The sequence below is a fragment of the Ictidomys tridecemlineatus genome, chromosome 15 (genome assembly GCF_052094955.1).
Source record: "Ictidomys tridecemlineatus isolate mIctTri1 chromosome 15, mIctTri1.hap1, whole genome shotgun sequence".
Classification (NCBI taxonomy): domain Eukaryota; kingdom Metazoa; phylum Chordata; class Mammalia; order Rodentia; family Sciuridae; genus Ictidomys; species Ictidomys tridecemlineatus.
In genome coordinates, this window is record NC_135491.1 from 43577475 (window position 1) to 43596790 (window position 19316).

The 19316-nt window shown below is 48.2% G+C and overlaps 1 protein-coding gene across 1 annotated transcript; it reads left to right on the forward strand.

Moving 5' to 3' along the window:
• Positions 1–1697: 1697 nt before the first annotated feature.
• On the forward strand, positions 1698–10650 carry LOC101971870 (cocaine esterase). The gene is made up of 12 exons (XM_078032444.1): positions 1698–1820; positions 4255–4459; positions 5439–5580; positions 6302–6435; positions 6517–6775; positions 7163–7261; positions 7530–7670; positions 7781–7861; positions 8089–8236; positions 8619–8756; positions 9238–9310; positions 9746–10650. The coding sequence occupies exons 1-12, from the start codon at positions 1745–1747 to the stop codon at positions 9930–9932; spliced, it is 1683 nt and encodes a 560-aa protein (XP_077888570.1). The 5' UTR covers positions 1698–1744; the 3' UTR covers positions 9933–10650.
• The last annotated feature ends 8666 nt before the right edge of the window (positions 10651–19316 follow it).

Below are 19316 nucleotides of genomic sequence, written 5' to 3' on the forward strand. Positions count from 1 at the left end.
AGTTACTATACCTTTGAATGTCTTCCATTTTTTGACCAATTCTAATGAAACTCTTAGGAACATCATCAGAAATTATTTGTAAGGACCCATGCTGTCATTTCTGTTGAGGAAAGACCTGAGAGAATTGCTGAGTCACATGGCAAGTGTGTGTGGACCTTTAAGGAAAATAACAAACTCTTCTCCAAAAAGACTCTGTCACTCTGCATCCCTACCAGCCATTTATGAGGGTACCAGTTGCTCCATATCCTCTTCAACACTTGGTCTGATCGTCTTAGATCAAATTGTATTTAAACCACGTGTTGGGGGATCTCATTACAGATGTTTGTTTTGACTTTTAGACTCTGCTTCCATCTTCCATTCTGTGTCTCTTTCTCTCTCACCCTCTCTCATCTCTATAGATGTATAAGGTATAATATATACACAAACATACACAGATATGCTCCTAAAACTCTTCATTATTTCACATTATTACTATTATCTTGGTGATTTTCAAACCCAGGACTGTGTGAATGGCACAGAACATGGAGACCTTCACCCTAGCAGACTCCAGATTAGGAAGAAGCACTTGTTGTCCAGTTGACACAAAGCAGCTTATAATAGGACTCAACTGGGAGGAGCCCAAAGCCCAGCTGAGAACTAGGTGAGGAGAATCAGAGCAGAGAAAGCATCTGCCCAGGCTGGAGCTGGGGCGATGGCTTGGAGCAGAGTGCACTGGAAGGGAAACTGAATCCACAGCAGCCTTGCTGATTGGGTGGAGGTCAAGGAGAAGCAGTGCTCTCAGCATGATGGCTACTCACTTGTAGATAAAGCTGATTATTCCCCAATGTGGCTGAGAAGGACACAACACTGAGCTGTGAGAGCCTATGGTGGGCTGGGGTAGGCTACAAGGACAGTTTGCAGGGGAATCTCTAGGCTGCCTGAAGTTGAGCCTCACAACCCTTCATCAGGGAAGTCAGGTTGAGCAGTCCTCCTAACCCACACTGGCTTCCATTCACCCCTGCAGGGCTCAGGATGTTTCAGAGTCTCCCACAGGCACCTAATCCCTGGGAGTTTCCTGGACGGGCAGGCACTCATTTCACATCTTTCTAGTGCATAAGTGACTGTAAACTGGACCTTGGTTTTGTGTTGATGGGGTATCTACAGAAATGCCTTCACAAAGAAGGGTCAGACTGAGAAGGGAGGGGCCCTCAGAGGATCTCAGAACATGGTCTATAAGAGATTAGGGACTATTGAAGGGCACCCAGTCAGCTATGAAGGTCACAGTCACACCTCCCTGCCATTGTGTAAGGAGTTCCCCTCACTCCATCAAGGCCACCTGTATTTCTCCATCTCTGGAAATATTCATTCTGCCCCCTCAGAGAAGCCCTCCAGGTTCCTCCAGTTACATATATCTCTGTGCTCCCTCCTCTCCTTCCCAACACGCTCATGGGCCTGGGAGAGCAAAGACAGGGAGTTAGTGACTCCAGATGTGAGGAGAGGGGTCCTGGGATCTCAGAGGGGCTGCAGAGGCTGTGCGGCACCTTGGGAGGTGGCCATGGGAAGAAGAGGGGTAGGGCCCTGCTCGCTGCACACTGGCTCCATGACCTCTGAGAGTTCAGAGTGACTCTCCTGCAGCACACACCTTGCAGGGCACCACCCATTTCCCCACCTCCTGGCTGTGAGGTTCAAATTCCACCTGGCAGAATGCTGCTCTGCATTTCCAGGTGAAGCCCAGAGAATACAGAAGCAGCCCTGGGAGCCAACCATGTGCCTGCATCGACTTTCTGCCTGGCTCATCCTCGTGGCCTATGGGCTCCTGATGCTCCTCATCCAGGGCCAGGGTGAGGCTGCCATGGAGAGGGTGGTAGAGACCAGGTTGGATCTGCCAAAGTGCACAGAGACAGAGCCTGAGCCTGGAGGGAAGGCACCAGGGCGGGGGAGTTGGTAGAGGAGACAGAAGAAGGGGATGAGGGGCTGGAGGGTGAGCCAGAGAGGGTCAGAGCTGCATGGGGACACCCCCCATGGAGGAGTGAGCTAGTGTGAGGGGATTCTGAGGGGCACAGTATGGGCAAGTGAGAAGCCTCCTTGAAAAGCCACAGAGATAGAGGACTTCTCCTCCTATGGTGGCTGTGGCTGTAGCTACTACTCACCCTTGGATAATAACAACAACAATATAAGAGCTTGATGGTTATATTTGGCTCTGAGTGTTTTGACCCCTTGGCCAGAGAAGTGCTGGCACCTTCGGTAGGATCCACAGGAAAGGTAATGGCCCTGGGGTTTACAGTAGCCGTGGTATCATTTCTCAAGGCTGATCTGAGTGACTGCTGGGTTCCCTTCATTGGAAAACCAAAGTTGGCAATCTTTGGATTATATTCTATAGCAAGACGAAGTGCTCTGTACCTGCTACAAGTCTCTAGGCTCTTATCAAAAGGTGCTGGCATGAGAGTACCATACCCAGGGAGTGTCACTAGCCCTGGATCCCTCCCACTGCAAAGGCTCCTATTATGGGTGTTGGTCATTGCCCCAAATTTCCCAGTCTAATATGCACTGAGGAATCCATGTTCCCTTGTCCCCCTTGGACCACCACTGACAGGCTTCCTCCCTTACCTGGGGCCTTAGAGAACCAGAACACTCTCAGCAGAAAGATTTTTCTGGCTTTACTGAAATATTCTATTTTCTTTTTAATATTTATTTTTTAAGTTATAGGTAGACACAATATTTTATTTTATATTTATGTGGATCTGAGGATCGCACCCATTGCCTCATGCATGTCAGAGGAGCGCTGTACCTCTGAGCCACAACCCCCAGCCCAGCTTCCACTCCTGAAGGATTCTATTTTCAACAGTCTTTTTTCTGTAACTCACTTCCAAAAAAAAAAAATACCTGAGTCCCGAGAGGTATAGATTTGCATCCCACAGTTTCCTGCCCACCCAGTCCTGGCTCCTCCACAGGCCCATCTAGGTCTTAAATAGGGTCTAGGTCTTACACACTACTCATCTTTGTCTCTCACCTAAGTGGTCACAAACCCATATTTTCTAGTGTGACATTTTCCTCATCTGGGCACGAGGAAACTTCACATCACTACATACATACATGTGTGAGATTCCTGCTGCTGTTTCATGCAGGGCTTCTCCTCAAAGAAGCAGCTACATTATGTCATCAGACTGTGAGCAGCAATATTTGCAGACTTTGTCCTTTGTAATTACAAAATCAGGCATAGTGGCCAGTCACCACATGAGTTACATGGACCACGATCCCTCTGGCAAGGCACTGTGTGGACACAGCATGTTGGTAGGGACAGGAGTGTATCTTTGGACTTGGAGAGTTGCTGGCCAATTTCCTCCTCTGGTCCTGTGAGTGGTTGCTGCCCTGGCCTGACCTGTACCAGGGAGCATCAAACATGCAGATCCTAGGGGAATCTGGTGGGAGAGAGGAGGAGGTTTGGAGTTTTCAAGTTTTTCTTATGGAAACCAGCTCAGATCTACCACATTCTAGAGTGAGATCTTGAGCCTGGGGGAGGGAAGGCTCTGGTGATGTGGGAGCTGGGGAGATGTCAACAATAGCAGGAGAACTCTGGACCTGACTGCCTCCTACCTGCACCCTGAGGCACAGAGTGAACTGGGACAGCCAGAGAGCTGCATAGCACCCAAGAGCGTGCCCATTCTAGGGTAGAGAGAAGATTTAAACCCAGCATGACCCACATCAACCTTTACCAAATATCATGACTTGGGCAAGCCAGATATATCTAGCTTAACTTTCCATAGGCTCCTTACCTTGATCCCCAACTCTAGGTGGGACAACAAAATGTATATGGTCTGAACTCATAGTTCCCCTCCATACGTCCGTTTCTCCTTTCATGAATGGTGATTCTCTATGTCATTTCTTGTCTTCTCAAGTATGACATCCTTGAGGATGGGAAACTTTAGTTCCATTCCCACAGTCCTCCTAGTGCATGACATGACCTGGCACAGTGAGTGCCATGGACACTCTTGCACCATTAGCCCAAAAGACATTCTTCTGGAAGAAGGTAGGGCGGAGAAGATGGTGGCAAGTCACAAGAGCCTGGTGAGCCTGGAAGGATAGGCTGTGAGCTGGTGGAGTGATAGTGGTGGTGGGGATAGGGATAAGGGATGGGCAGAAAGATTCAGAAGTGAATGTTGACAGATCAGGCTCCCTCCAACAAGGCTGAGCTGAGGAGGGCCAACCAGGCCCAGTGCTGTAGGTCAGCAGCTGATTAATGAGACCTGATCCTGACGTACATCTCTCTGCCCACAGGCCAGGACTCAGTCAGCCCCATCCGGACGACTCACACTGGGCAGGTGCGGGGCAGCCTTGTTCATGTGAAGGAAACCGATGTGGGGGTCCACACCTTCCTGGGAATTCCCTTTGCCAAGCCACCTCTAGGACCACTGCGCTTTGCAGCCCCTGAGCCGCCTGAACCTTGGAGTGGTGTGAGGGATGGAACCTCCCACCCAGCCATGTAAGTTCTCCTGGGAAACCTCAGGGCTGGGGTGAGGGTGGATACTCCAAGCCCTGGGCCAGGCTGCAGTGGCTCTTTCATCTAAACTGCACTGAAAGCTCTGGGGCTGTAGACCAGTGGTAATGTGTTTTTAGCAACCTAATGCATGGGCTTTGAAACCCAGGCCCTAAATAAACAAATATATAAAAATATATCCCTCTGCATTGGGGCAATTCCTCACTCATTCTTCCAATGCAGGAGTAACTCTGCCAGGCCCCTGCCTCAGGGTCTGGAACCCAACAGGCATTAGCTCCAGGTGCTGAACACAAGAGCAGAAACACATGTCCCTGGATTTGGCTTACTCCAGGTGTTCACTCCCACCAGGGGAGATGTGTCTGGGAGAGGGTCGGCTTGGCTCTCTGAACCTATAAAAGACCTTGACTCCAGCAGTTGATGCTGAAGATCCCTGAGGAGGGTAATAGTGGCTCTTTGGGAACCCCACCTAGAGGGCCAAGGGAAAGGGGCATGTGCTTAAAGCTCGAGACTCAGTGGAGGGGTGAGGTTTTCTGAGAGTCTCGAGTTGGGCTGTGGGATGCCCCATTACCCTTCTGTGAGAACTAACCTCCATCCACTCAGGCACCAGCTGTGTGGGGACACGTATGCTATTCCAGGCCTGAATGGGGACAGGGATAAGTGTTGTTTGTCAACACAGACAGCCAGTGTTTCCCTGACAGGACCCTAGAGTCAGGATTGCCCAGCCTCAGAGGAGGTGGAATCAAGTTCTCAACAACCTTGAGGCCTCCCTGGGGGTCTGGAATCCATCCCTGCTTCCCCAGAGCCTGTGGCCTGGAACTCAGTGGGAAATCACTTGAAAGAAGTATCATGTGAGGCAAGGCATCAGTTAAGGCAGGGAGTGAGGTTCTCTGGGATCGAGTCAGGACCTGAGGTCTGAATTGACCACTGCTCAGCCCCTGGAGTAACTGTATTCCATTGTCACCAGGTGTCTGCAAAATGCAGATATAATGAATACAGAGAATCCGAACCTACAAGGTATTAACTGGCCTCCCGTCCCCATGTCAGAGGACTGCCTGTACCTCAGCATCTTCGCGCCTGCACATGCCCGTGAGGAATCTAATCTGCCTGTGAGTGTTAAGTCATGGTCAGTTGAAGGGTGGGAGAACATTTTTGGGGAGAACATTAGAAGTGGGCTTGGGACATGGTTCAAGGTAGAGAGCTAGCACAATGCTGTGAAGGCCTGGGATTGACCCCAAGTACTACATAACAATACCAATGACACTGGAAGTCACAGGTCCAGCTGGCCACCACTGTGGAGTGAATTATCATGAAAAGTTTCTCACTATCAGCTCCAAGAAGGCCTCCTATGCAGGGAGGAATCTGACCTAGGCATGGAGTCAAAGAGCCCTGGATGCGCTCAGAGGCCAGGTGTTCTAAGCCAATGATCAACTCCCCAGCTTGTACTCAGGAGATCCATTCAAGAGCACAAATGCTACACTCTGAGATCACTAAATTCCATGACAATGGATTATTTTTGGGACCAGATATTAGATGACACTTTAAATTAATGTTCAAGTGGGATAATCACAGAAACATCAATTTTTTTTCCTTTTATACTAGTTCTGAGAGGAAGAGATCCACATTCTGCCTCCTGGTTAGACTCCAAAAGTATGAGAGGTGTGATCCTCCAAATTGAACTTACTCTGTCACCAGTGCCCTAGGTCATGAGGTCCTACTAGCATTCTGTGTGGGTAGCTACATAAGCCAAAGTGGTGTTTAGAGTAGGGCTTCAGCCAGGATGGAGTTTGGCAGGGTGGCCACCACATGGTATATCTCCTGATTTCCCAGGTGATGGTCTGTATCCATGGTGGTGGCTTGGTGGTGGGCTCAGCTTCCATGTGTGATGGTTCTATTCTGGCAGCCATTGAAAATGTACTGGTGGTCAGTATCCAGTACCGCCTGGGAGTTCTGGGCTTTTTCAGGTGAGTCTGGGATAGGGATGGTCAATGAGAGCTGAGTAGACAGAGGACCATCCATTGACCATCATCCTTTCCATTTCTCAGCACTGGAGACCAGCATGCCACTGGCAACTGGGGCTACCTGGACCAAGTGGCCGCCCTACGCTGGGTCCAGCAGAATATCGCCCACTTTGGAGGCAACCCTGATCAAGTCACCATTTTTGGCGTGTCTGCAGGTGGCACTAGTGTGTCCTCACATGTGGTGTCTCCAATGTCCCAAGGACTCTTCCATGGTGCCATCATGGAGAGTGGGGTGGCCCTGCTGCCTGGACTCATCACCAGTTCTTCTAAAGATGTCTCCACAGTGAGTATCCTTTACTGCCCCTGGCCAAATCTGCTGCCTCACCCATCACCTTCAGGGCCTCTGCCACTCTGTCTGTTCCATTGTAACAAAGACCATGCAGATGTCTTCGAGACTGGCCACCACCCCAGGGTTTCAGAGGAGTACAAAGGTCAGAATCCACACTCCTCTGCCTCAAGTGTTTGATTTTGCTCTATGTTCTGCAAAGCTGTACCCAGGTCCTTTTCCTCAGAAGGCCCATATAAGCAGGATGGTTCCTCTGGCTGACACCTGAGCTTCAGGCAAGGTGGAAGAATTTCACATCTGTAGAAGTATAACAGGGTACACTTTGAGAATTAAGAGCAACCTGCACAGAGCTAAGATTTAGGCAACACTGCCCTTTCTTTACAGATGGTGGCCAACCTGTCTGCCTGTGGGCAAGTAGAGTCAGAGGCCCTGGTGAGCTGCCTGCGGGGCAAGAGTGAACAGGAAATGCTGGCTATTACCAAGGTAGGATGAATGGATGTTAGTGAGAGACAGGGGTTATGGTCTAAGGAAAATACAGTGCTTTCTACTGTGGAAGAAGGAACTCATTTCCAGGGCTTGGTCTTCTTATATCCTCATAGTCCTAAATGGGAATTGATATAAAAATATGCTGAACAAGGTATAGAATCTATGAATGCATCATGAGTTAGTTAGGATGCTTTGGAGGTAACTTTGGAGTCATTAGAAAAGAGACTTTTCTTCCCATAATCATGGACTTTGAGTGCCCCCTTAGCCCTTCAAGATCATTCCTGCTGTGGTGGATGGGGCCTTCCTACCCAGGCACCCCCAGGAACTTCTGGCCTCTGCTGATTTTCAACCTGTTCCGAGCATCATTGGTGTCAACAATGATGAGTATGGCTGGATCATTCCCATGGTGAGTCCCCTCTACAAAATCCTCATGATAGTGTCAGGTGGGAGCAGCTTTAGACTTCATACCTCCTGGATATCCCATCCCCAACTCTAGACTATCATTTCACCACACAGATCTTGGGCCCACCTGAAATCCAGAAAGACATAGACAGAGAGACCGCGCAAGCTGTTCTGCAGAGAACATCAGCACAGATGGTGAGACTTCTGGGATCCTGCACCAGGCAGAGTGCAACCAGACACTCTTCCTTTTCAGTAATCCCCAGGAACAAAGATAGTTCTATGTGCATTTGTGGTGGGGCAGCACAGCTTGACACCTTTGCCCTATTCCCAGACACATCCCAAACACCAATCCCTATCCTTTAGATCCTGCCTCCCTGCCCCAGAGATTGCCTAACCTGACTCTCCCTGGTCACCTGGACTAGATGAAGTTGCCTGCCGAATGTGCTGACCTATTGATGGAGGAGTACATGGGAGATAACGAGGACCCCCACACCCTCCGAATCCAGTTCCAGGAGATGATGGCAGACTTCATGTTTGTGATGCCTGCACTCCAAGTAGCACAGTATCAGAGTGAGTGTGTCTGAACCTGAATCCTAGATTCCTAGGAGACAGCTCAGAGCTGTGGGTCCCAGGTGAGGTCTGGTGTCAGGTCCTGACACATGTCTTTATCTAGACCCTGTCTCAGGCACCTGAAGGCCCTCATCTCAGTAAATCCTTATGGCTAGAGTAAGAGATAGACATCACACTCATTTTACAGAGGAGGGATCTAAGGTAGTGGCACTCAAGGACTTGCTTGTGACCACATAGCCAAGAAGTCCAAGATATGACTTAACAAAGAGCCTTCCAATTACACCCTGACTCATTTTGGACTTCCAAGCCACTGTAAAGATTCAAACAGTGCTGGAACTAGCAATGTTGTCACCAAGAGTGACATATCCCGTCCACACTCCAGGCTCCCATGCTCCTGTCTACTTCTATGAGTTCCAGCATCCACCCAGCTTCATCAAAAACCTGAGGCCTCCACATGTGAAGGCTGACCATGGTGACGAAGTCAACTTTGTCTTTGGATCCTTCATTAATGGCTTCGGGGGTGAGTTCTCCTTGTTCCACAAGAGTATTCTCATGACTACAGGGTGACAATCACTCTCATGGTACAATGAGAAACTGGGGCTAAGAGAGAACATGGGATCCAGTGTCTACCATCTTATACCTCAACAGGTCATTCCAGGGTTAGACCTTTCCCACTCTAGTCTACACTGTTTTCTACCTATTCCCACCCAAACATGGTGTCTAGCATAGGAGAAGAAGGGTTTGGGTAAAAGCCTCATCATTTCTTAAATGACTTCACAGTGTTCGAATAAGGAAACTGCTAGCCCAAGGAGGAGCCCAGTGTTCATTCAGTTAAAGGCTGGGAGTAGTAAAGGCAGGTTGGGCAAGCAGAGGGCCTGGCCCCAGGATTGTTGTGATAGGGAAGGGACACAAGCTTGGGACTGGGGTGGTGAGTGTGGCACAGGAGTGGACAGCTGGATGGGGTTGGCCAGAACCTGGACCCTAGCTTCCTCCTCCCACAGTTGAGCTCACTGAGGAGGAGAAGCTGCTTGGCAGGAGGATGATGAAGTACTGGGCCAACTTTGCTCGAAATGGGTGAGAAAACCTGCCAGGGGACACGGGTCCTCAATTGCTTCCCTTGTCTGAAGTGACCTCATTAGCTATTGTGTCTCCTTCATCACATCCTAGCCTCTTACCTAACAGGTTGACTCACACTGAAAGAGGGTGCTTTTTGGGTGCAGGTCACTGTCTCTTCTCACAGTGGTCCAGAGGGTGAGCCATAGTGCTGGGCTACCATGGGACCCAGCCTCTCACAGGGAAGGGCAACGCAGGCCAGGCTGCTCTGCCCTCTGTGGAATGACAGTAGTGAGAGGTCATTGCTTTCCTACATAGGGACCCCTTTCCACATTCTCAATACCCCTGTGTGCCTGGCTGGATGCCCTGTCCATAATTGGGGTGGAAGGTCAGGTCTGAGTTCAAAGGGTCTCAGACTGACCCTCGCCCTGCCCTTCTGGGAGGGCATGTGCACAGGAACCCCAACGGAGAGGGCCTACCACACTGGCCACTGTTGGACAAGGACCAGCAGTACCTGCAGCTGGACATCCAGCCTGCTGTGGGCCAGGCCCTGAAGGCACACAGGCTGCAGTTCTGGACCAAGACCCTGCCTCAGAAGATCCAGGAGTTAAAGGGGGCTGAGGACAAGCACACAGAGCTCTAGCTTCCTTGTCAGGAAGAGAGGGGTGTGCTAGGTATGATGGGGTCTTCCTGTGGGGCCCACACATGCCCACCCAAGAACCAGAGTTGATTCACTCATTCACATAGCTATCGGTCCATACACTCTACCATGGGTCCTCTCTTGTTAGACACACTCATTAATTCCCAATGCAAGCCCACCTTCCTCCTCACCCCACTGTGACTGAGTCCCTCCCTCCCTCCCTCCCCTCTCCTTCTCTACAACCCCATCTATGCCCTCTTCCCAGTTGCCACACCCTCCCATGCTGACAGAGAAGTTTTAGGAAGTGGTGCTGGTACTTTTCTGAACCTCTTGCCCACCTCTCAGCAAGTACCCATGTTCTCCTACCAGTGGGGTCTCTACAGAAAAGCTGTATACCACAAGCCCTAGTGTTTTACTCCATCAGGCCGCTGTGACAAAAACAGCAACAGCAACAACAGCAACAACTCCAATAATACCCTAGCTCAGTATGATGGCACATGCCATAACCCAAGCCACTCAGGAGGCTGAGGGAAAAGAATTACCTATGCAGCCCAGGCTGGCCACCTGTGGAGACCTGAGGGTAAAATAAACTAACAAGTCCTGGGAGAGTAGCTCAGTGGTAGACAACTTGCCAAGCAGGCACAAGGTCCTGGGTTTGATCACAGTGCTACCACCAAAATATCAACAAATAAACACAATAAACTGGGTATCTCATAAACAATGCAAATGTGTTGTCTTCTGTGTAGGAGGTGACAAGTCCAGAATCAAGTGTTAGCAGATTTGTTATCTGGGGAGGTCTTCCTTTGGTTTCTAGATGGCACCTTCCCACCATGTCCTCATTTGGCACAGGGGCAAACAAGTGCTTCTGGTCCTATTTTACAGTTCCTAAACACAGTCCCCTCCCAATGATTCATCACTTTCAGACTGGCTTTCTTCTTTCTTTCTTTCTTTCTTTCTTTCTTTCTTTCTTTCTTTCTTTCTTTCTTTCTTTCTTTCTTTCTTTCTTTCTTTCTTTCTTTCTTTCTTTCTTTCTTCTCAATCAAAGCCCAGGTAGTAGACTGATTTTATTAGTTATACATTTTGTGTGTCTGTGTGTGTGTGTGTGTGTGTGTGTGTGTGTTTTGTTGGGGATGAGCTTAGTGCATTAAAACTTAATGCACTAGTGCAGGCTAGGCAAGCACTCTACCAACTAAGCTCTATCCCCAGCCCATGGAGATAGACTTTCACTGTATGAATTTGCAGCACACAAACTTTCAGGCCAAACACATAGAGTTCCCACATCTAACCCACCCAGGCTACAAACAAAACCAAAGTTCCAGATCCCTGAGCCACCTGGAGATTAAATGTCATCCATTATTAACATTTCAATCCACATGCCTACTCATCTATTTCTGTCCCAAGGAGGTGACAGGCCCCATACATATGAGAAGCAGGACTGGGCTTTTCCATTGGCTTCTGGAGCCTGGGCCAGCTGGGTGCATTCTGAAGAGTCAGGTGGGGTCCTCAGGGTCCTGTCTCCTGAAGTTGCCTCTTATTCTCTAGGAGATCTGCAGACACTGTGAACCCCACACTAGCACATCACAACACAGTTCTCCCCCAGCCCACCACCCACTTGCCCTAATGCTCTGAAGACCCTTCTTCATTCCACATTTTTACTATCAGTTTGGGGACCTTCACCAAGAGGTAGATAGCAACTTCCAGATTAGGAAGGAGCACTGTGTTTTTCAGTTGACATAAAGGAGTTTATAACATGGCTATGAACTGGGAATAGCTGAAATATCTCAACTTCCACAGCCCCAGCTATGAACTAGGTCAGGAGAATACAGAGAGAGCATCTGCCTGGATGGGAGCTGGGACAGTGGCTTGGACCACAGTGCATTGGACGGAAAACTTTGAATTAACAACAGACCTTGCTGTTTAGGTAGAAGCCACCTGAAAATATTGTCAGCCCTAGAAAGACACCAGTAAAGACAACTGCTATCCTGGTGTGCAGGAATGAACCCAGGCTAGAATGAAGAAGCCAAGGCCTATTAGGAGAAAGTCCTGAAGGTCATCTGAGGTGAAGCCCCACACCCCTTCCTCCAGGAAGTCAGGCAGAGCAGGCACTCCTGTCTCCTGCTGTATTCCCTATGTCCTTGCAGGATTTGAGAAGATTTGACATCTCCTGGTTATGGGCCTGTGTCCCCAGCGGCCCCAGATGCCCAAGAGAGCCCTTCCAGGTCCACAGTGCTAGAACCAGAAAGTCCTCAGAATGTTTATCAGGTGCATAAATGACAGTAAACTCAACCCCAGAGGGAACGGTCCTCAGGGGAAGCCACAGGGCAGGAGGAGAGACAGTGGAGGAGTGTGGGTTCTTAATAAGTGTTACGGTTGCAGTCACCAGTGTATTTCAACAGAGCAGCCAGCACAGAATAGGGACAGGTTTCCACAGATCCTCAGACCAGAACTAAAAGGACCTTGGAGGGAACTCAGGAAACTATGAAGGCTGAGAGGAAGAAGGACTTCCCAGTACCACGGGCACAGTCACACTTCCCAGTTTGCTCAAGCAGTCCCCTTCACCCCCATATCTCACCTGTGGGGATCTTCATTTTATGTCCCCTCAGAGAAGCCCTCCTGGCTCCTCCAATTACAGCCCACTGCTCCCTCCTCTCCACCCCAACACCCTCATGGGCCAGTGTTATGGTTTAGAGAGGAGGTGACCCCCAAAGCTCGTGTGTGAGACAATACCAGAAAGTTTGGAGGTGACATGATTGGATTGTGAGAGCCTTAACCCAATTATTGATTAATCTCCTGATGAGGGTTCACTGGATTGTAACTGTAGACCTGGAGGGTGGAGCTGGAGGAGGTGGGTCTCTGGGGCGGGCCTGGGGTATGTATTTTGTCTTTGTTGAGTGGAGCTCGCTCTCTCTCTCTGCCTCCTGGTATGATGTCTTGTGCAGCTCTCCTCCACTACACCCATGAAATTCAGCTCTCCTTGAGCCCTAAGCAATGGCGCTGCTGTCTTTGGACTGAGCTCTCTGAAACCATGAGCTTTTCCTTTTCTATGTTGTTCTTGTCATGTCTTTTGGTCACAATGCAACAAAAGTAGAATGAAAGAGCCAGTGGATGCTGGGACAGTAAATTAGTGACTCTAGGGGTGAGGAGTGGGTCCTGAGATCTCAGAGCAGCTCAGAGGAGTACAGCGTTGTCCTGCCCAGTACCCACTGGCTCTGGGACCTCTGCATGTTAAGAGTAGCTCTCCCACAGAGGCCAGCTTGTAGGATATCACTCATTGCTGTGCCTCCTCCCTGTAGGGTCCAAACTTTACCTGGGCCCAGGTTCTTTTCTGTGTGGACATCTGAAACAGAGCCACCACAACAGCACAGAAACAGCCCTGGGAGCTGACCATGTGTCTCTACAGACTTCATGGGCATCCTAGCCTGTGGGGTGCTGCTGCTCCTCCAAGATCAGAGTGACGCTCCAGTTTGGGGGTTGGTGGGACCCAGTCTGAAGTCCCATTAGCCAAAGGGTGCAGAGGAAGAGACAGAGGCTGCAGGAAGGTAGGCACCAGGGAGGGGAGAGCTTGTAAAAATGATAGAGGACAGAGGGGATGTACAGCCACACTGGGCTCCCCCAAATGCCCAGGGTGGCTCCCTTGAAGTGCGGACAGGGTCAGATTTCCTAATGTCACCAACACCAAGGAGAAGGCAGGGTCTGAGGGGAGACTGAGGAACCCAGAAGAGCAGGGCCACCTTCCCTGTCTCTGGACGGGCAATCAGGACACTGAGTGCTGGCTGTGCTGGAGCTCCAGCTGCCAATGGGAAAGACAGCCACTTAGGAACCCCTTCCTGCTGCCATTTGGCTCTAGGTCATGCCTTTGGCCAGAGGGTGACCTGGCCCTCTCAAAGGGGCTCCAGGCAAGGTCACCTGTCTTTGGGAGAAATACAGAAGGCCCAGGCACTGTGTCCTAAAGGGGATGTGGGATGTCACTGGGTTCCTGTCACTTTATGCACCTGAACTAAAAAAGGGTATGGCTTGGCCATTAGGGCAAAGGTGATGGGGCTCTGAGCCTACAGGCAGCATCCAGCCCTCATCAGAAGTTAGGCAAGGTTGGCAGGATGCCTGGGCTGTCCTTGGTCCTCGATCCTCTCTCTTATAGGCTTCTACTGTGGAGCCCCCTTATCTCTTGCTAATCCTCTGCACTCTGCCCAGGAGGAGTCCACACTCACCTCTCCCCCATGACACACCCACAGAGGGACTTTCCCATTTTCCTGTTGTTGACCAGGCTCCTCTCCAAAGTCATTAGGATTTTCTAGACAAGGAAAGCTGCCCAATCTCACTGCTGGCTGCCATTATAAATATTGTCTTGGCTTCACCCAGCAGAAAAAAATCATTAACAAGACACAACAGAGCATTGATTTGGGTGCCACCCTCTTCTGTCCGCTGCAGTTCTGGCTACTTCAGAAGACCATCAAGGCCTCAGGGTCTTACACACAATGCCCAGGACTTTGTGAGTGTGTGTGTGTGTGTGTGTGTCTGTGTGTCTGTGTGTTTGTGTGTGTGTAATAGAGAGAGAGAATGAAGGGGGAGGGAGAGAGAGAGAGAGAGAGAGAGAGAGAGAGAGAGAGAGAGAGAGAGAGAGATATTGATTTTTTTCTCCATCTCCATGACCACAACTCACCCTCTGGGGCACCATGCTTTCCCCTTCCTAACACAGGAGGCACCTCACACTCTTACATGGTGCAGCTTCCTCCACCATCGAGTGGAAAGGATGATGTGCTGTTGGCTTAACAAGTCTCTGATCAGGGACATTTTAGCAGACTTTGTCCATGGCTGTCACAACACAAACCTGAGGCATTTGGGGTGCTGTTTGTGTACATTACATGAAAAGAAATTTCACCTAGTAAGGAATTCTGTGTAGGCAGCCTGTTCCTGGGAATAGGTGCATACCACGCATGCCCCCTTTTTGGTTCTGAGTGAAATCCCAGGTTGCTTTACCACTGAGCCATGTCCCCAGCCCTTTTCATTGCATTTTGATACAGCATCTCACTAAGTTGCTTAGGGCCTTGCTAATATGCTGAGGCTGGCTTCAGCCTCCTGAGTTGCTGGGATTACAGACATGCGTGTGCCTTTTGACTTGGAACATATCACAGTTCATTTTGGGGTGTTAAAACAATAGAACTGACCTGACACTGGATGATGTATAAAGAAAATAGATTTACTTACCTCTGCCCAGGTGACCCTCTGGGTTCGATCTTGGTTAATGACTTTTGGCTATGTCATAACTTTGTAATGGCATGACATCGTAGGACTTTGTGGAAGACAGATCACATGATGAGAGAGGCAGCAATAGACAGTGAAGAGGAAGACTTGTCTTTTAAAAAATTTTGTAAGTGGATGTGTAACCGATGTGATTCTGCAATATGTATACGGGGTAAAAATGGGAGTTCATAATCCACTTGAATCAAATGTGTGAAATATGATATGTCAAGAGCTTTGTAATGTTTTGAACAACTAATAATTTAAAAAAATTCAGAAAAATAAAAAATTTCGTATTAGTTATTGATGGACTGTTATTTGTTTGTTTATATGTGGTGGTGAGAATTGAACCCAGTGCCTCACACATGCTAGTCAAGTGCTCTACCACTGAGCCACAACCCCAACCCCAGACTTGCTCTTTTGGAAAAATGAATACTCACCTCAAAGGAATTAATCCACTCCTGTGAGATTAATCCACTTGAAAGACTAGCACTAGTCTCTTTACAGGGCAGTCCTAAGCCAATCACTAGGTCCTACTTTTGAAAGGTACCACCCCACTGGTGCCCTGTCATCCATGATAGCAACCTTTGTGGGGCAAACCATAGCCAAAACATACCATTCTGCTCCTGTCCCCCAAGGTTCACATCTTTCTTTCAATGCAAATATGCAGTCATTCCATGCCTATAGGAGATTCCTATAGTCATTCCATGCCTATAGGAGATTGATGTGGTTATTCCTGCCCTTCCTGTGGCTAGGCCTGCTGTAACCCCAGGCTGGCTGGTAGGGAAACAAATGAAATAGCCCATTTGTGTCAAGGGCTCATATGAGCAGAGACTTACCAAGGAGCTCTTTAGGCCTAGAAGACCTGCTATTAAATGAGAGAAGCCAAAAATCTCTCTCCAGGAAGTGTGAGGGCTGAGAAATTTTCCCTATAACCATGTAGGAGAGGACAAGGCCTTTATTTGGGAATATAAATCTTTAACATATCCAGAGTTATCAGGAATATAAACACAACATTAACTTTTTTTAAAAAAACAGGTTTTAGTTGTCATTGGACACTGTACCTTTATCTTATTCAATTATTTTTTTTAATGTGGTGTTGAGGTTCGAACTCAGATCATTGCACATGCTAGGCAAGCTCTCTGCTGCTGAATCCCAGCCACAACCCAACATTTAATTTTAATATCACAGATGTACATCCTCTTAAGTTGTAGTTAAGCTACTTAATGTCATATGATTCTGTAAAATATCTATTTTTTTACTTAGGATTGGATAATCATACTAGCAAACAATAAGCCTACATGTTTAGGTTAGGAATATCTATCTGTAGGCCTTAAAACTAAAAACTTCTGGCTTTGGCAGTTTCTCTAGATTTTTATTGGGCATTCTTGCCTAATCTTCTCTTGTTTTTATCGTGCAGTCTTATATGTTCTTGGGGGCTAACAGACGTGTATATCTTAGGTGAAGTGTTCTAGCTCTTAAGCTGATCTTTGCTTCTTTCTTAAATATCATTTTACAAAGTCAGCATATATTGTCTCTTTTTAAAGTCATTTTGTAAGTGCAGAAAGCAGCGACCAAGCTGAGGCAGATTTAAAAGGCTGCTGAACGAAGGTTTATTGAGATTTTGCTCCAGGGTAAGACCCTCAGATCAACTGAGCAGGTCCGAGGAGAAGTAAGTGGGGCTGGACCAGACTAAAATTTTTATTGGGCTTAGGGCAGGAAGGGAGGACTTGGGACAGAAAAAGGGGGTTTTTAGTATCTCTTATCCTACTATGGTTGGCTGGGAGAGCTTGCTAACATCCAGGATTGGTCTGGAAATCCTGCTTATTGCAGGTGGTTCTGGTAGTGCTTAATTGGTGGATCTTTCATGCATGTGGGTTCTTAATGATTTCAAACTGACCTAACATCCTGCCATTTATGATGATATATGGCTGTGACAGACATCAGGCTACTTCCTGCTGGCTAGGGGCACTGGGGGAAAGGGGATGGTTTAGGTGCTGGTTCAGTAGAGAGGCAACTGAAGGAGTGTAGGGGCATCAGGTTGTAGGTCTCTCTGGCAATTTCACCCATGTACTTTCGGGCAAACCTAAGGAGGCAGGGAGCAATCATTACTAGAAGTCCTATTACTAATATAGGAGTGAGAATGGGAGTCAGCCACATAATGAGGGTTGAGTATAGCCAGCTTGGACAAGGGTCATTTTTATTTTTGCTGTTTAAACCTTTCACCCAAACGAAAGGAGGGTGTCGACGTTCTTTTCAATCAATACAGTTTCACTGATATCAAAGCATCATTCTGCTTCCAGGAATAGACAGGTTTCTCCTTTGTCTGCCATCAGGAGATCTAGGGCTCGAAGGTTCTGTAATGAAACTTGAATAAGAGATATGATTTTTCCTTTTTTATGGAAGCAAGAGAGGCCAACGATACCTCTACCACTTCCCAAAGTTGTTGTTCAAGCTTCTGTGTCGTGGTTACTGCATAACCAAGTCCTCCTGCCCCCAGTCCAGAGGCAGCAAGTGAAGAGGCCAGAGAGAGTCCAACAACTACTGTTAGAAAGATGGCCCATCTTGTCCTGGAAAGGGAGATAGTAACAAGTCATATTCATTCAGCCTCACTGTACAGAGTTAATTGAGGGACCAAGATGGAAGGGACATAAGAAGTAAATGGCATGTTGAGGGTTAGATTTTTTTGTTAAGGTACCATTGCACCAGAAAAAGAACCCTGTTGGAACAAATGTTGGGAAAGTGATTCGAATGATGTGGTCACAAGGTGCTGAACCTAAGGCAGTGTAGTAGTAGGAAAAATTCCCTGATGAGTTATGAAAAAAAGAGACTTTCTAAAAGGCTGGAGAGGGGGCCCTTGAGTAAGGTTGAGGTATTGAGAGGAAGATCAATGGGTATTGCAGTTAATGTAATACGATGGAACCTGCACAGTGGAAACAATCTGAATTGTTATTAAATTTGATAAATGAGAAGATGAAGGCCCTGACATATTAAGGCCATCCCTGAGAAAGGGTCAGCTTTAGGATGGGCAACTGCATCCAGCTGGTGTTGGAGTTCCTTCTCTTGCTCCTGGATGGTTTTGTGAATTTGAGGAAACACTTGTATATAATTTCTGCATATTCTGATAGAGGCTAAGGAGTGCTTGGAAAACCCCAAGAACAAAATTTAACAACACCAGAAGCCCATTTTAGGTCCCATGGTTCCCAAAGAGTTTATTTGGTGTTTGCTTGTTTCTTATACCAAAGATGATCTAGGAAGCGTTTCTTGCATAAATTATAAGTACCATTGCACCAGAAAAAGAACCCTGTTGGAGCAAAGTGATTCGAATGATCTGGTTACAAGGTGCTGCCAGAGGTTTTAGGCCAGCACTTACCAGATTCCTCAGTTTGGCCTGATATGAAGCATAGCATTGCTGCACATACGTGGGACAAGGAGGCTCAGTTGAATCTAGTAATGTTAACGGTGACCACCCTATTGCAGACAATGGAAGGACAATCACCTTGACCTATAAATGGAGATCAGGTGGTGCCATACTGGTACCATGTCTCTTGGATGTAGAAGAACCATCTGTGTGTTGGGATAGATTTTTTTGTTTTGAGAGGAGTAATGATTACTAAAAGACAAAGAGGCTTGGCAAGAAATCTTGAGTTTGATGGGCCCCAGCGTGCTGGAGTCCAGGAGTGAACATTTGGAACAGGTGTTTTTTTTTAGGCGGAAGTCATGGTATCAGAGGGAGTGGCCCAAAACCTTGGCCGGTGATGGGGTAGCAAGTATGAGTGTATGGGGTCCCATCCAGTAAGGTTCCAGCGAAAGAGGATGCAGTTTCTGAAGTAAGACTGTGTCACCCTGCAGAAGAGGGTCTGATTCAGTTTGTGGCTGTACTGGGATTGAGGCAATGGGTGGCCCAGGAAGGCAACAGACTGCTTGTTCCCTTAGAAGTTTGTGTAGAACTATGAGATAGTGCAGGAAGGACACTAGGGGAGAAGGAATGAGTGGAAAGCATTGGTTGATTAAGAAAGGGTACCCACAGTGTAGCTCAAAGGGGCTCAGGCCTGAGGGGGCTCTAGGTCTGCCCAAATTTGGGTGAGGGCCAAAGGCAGGAGATTGGGCCAAAACAGCCTGAGTTCAATAGCAAGTTTAGTGAGATGA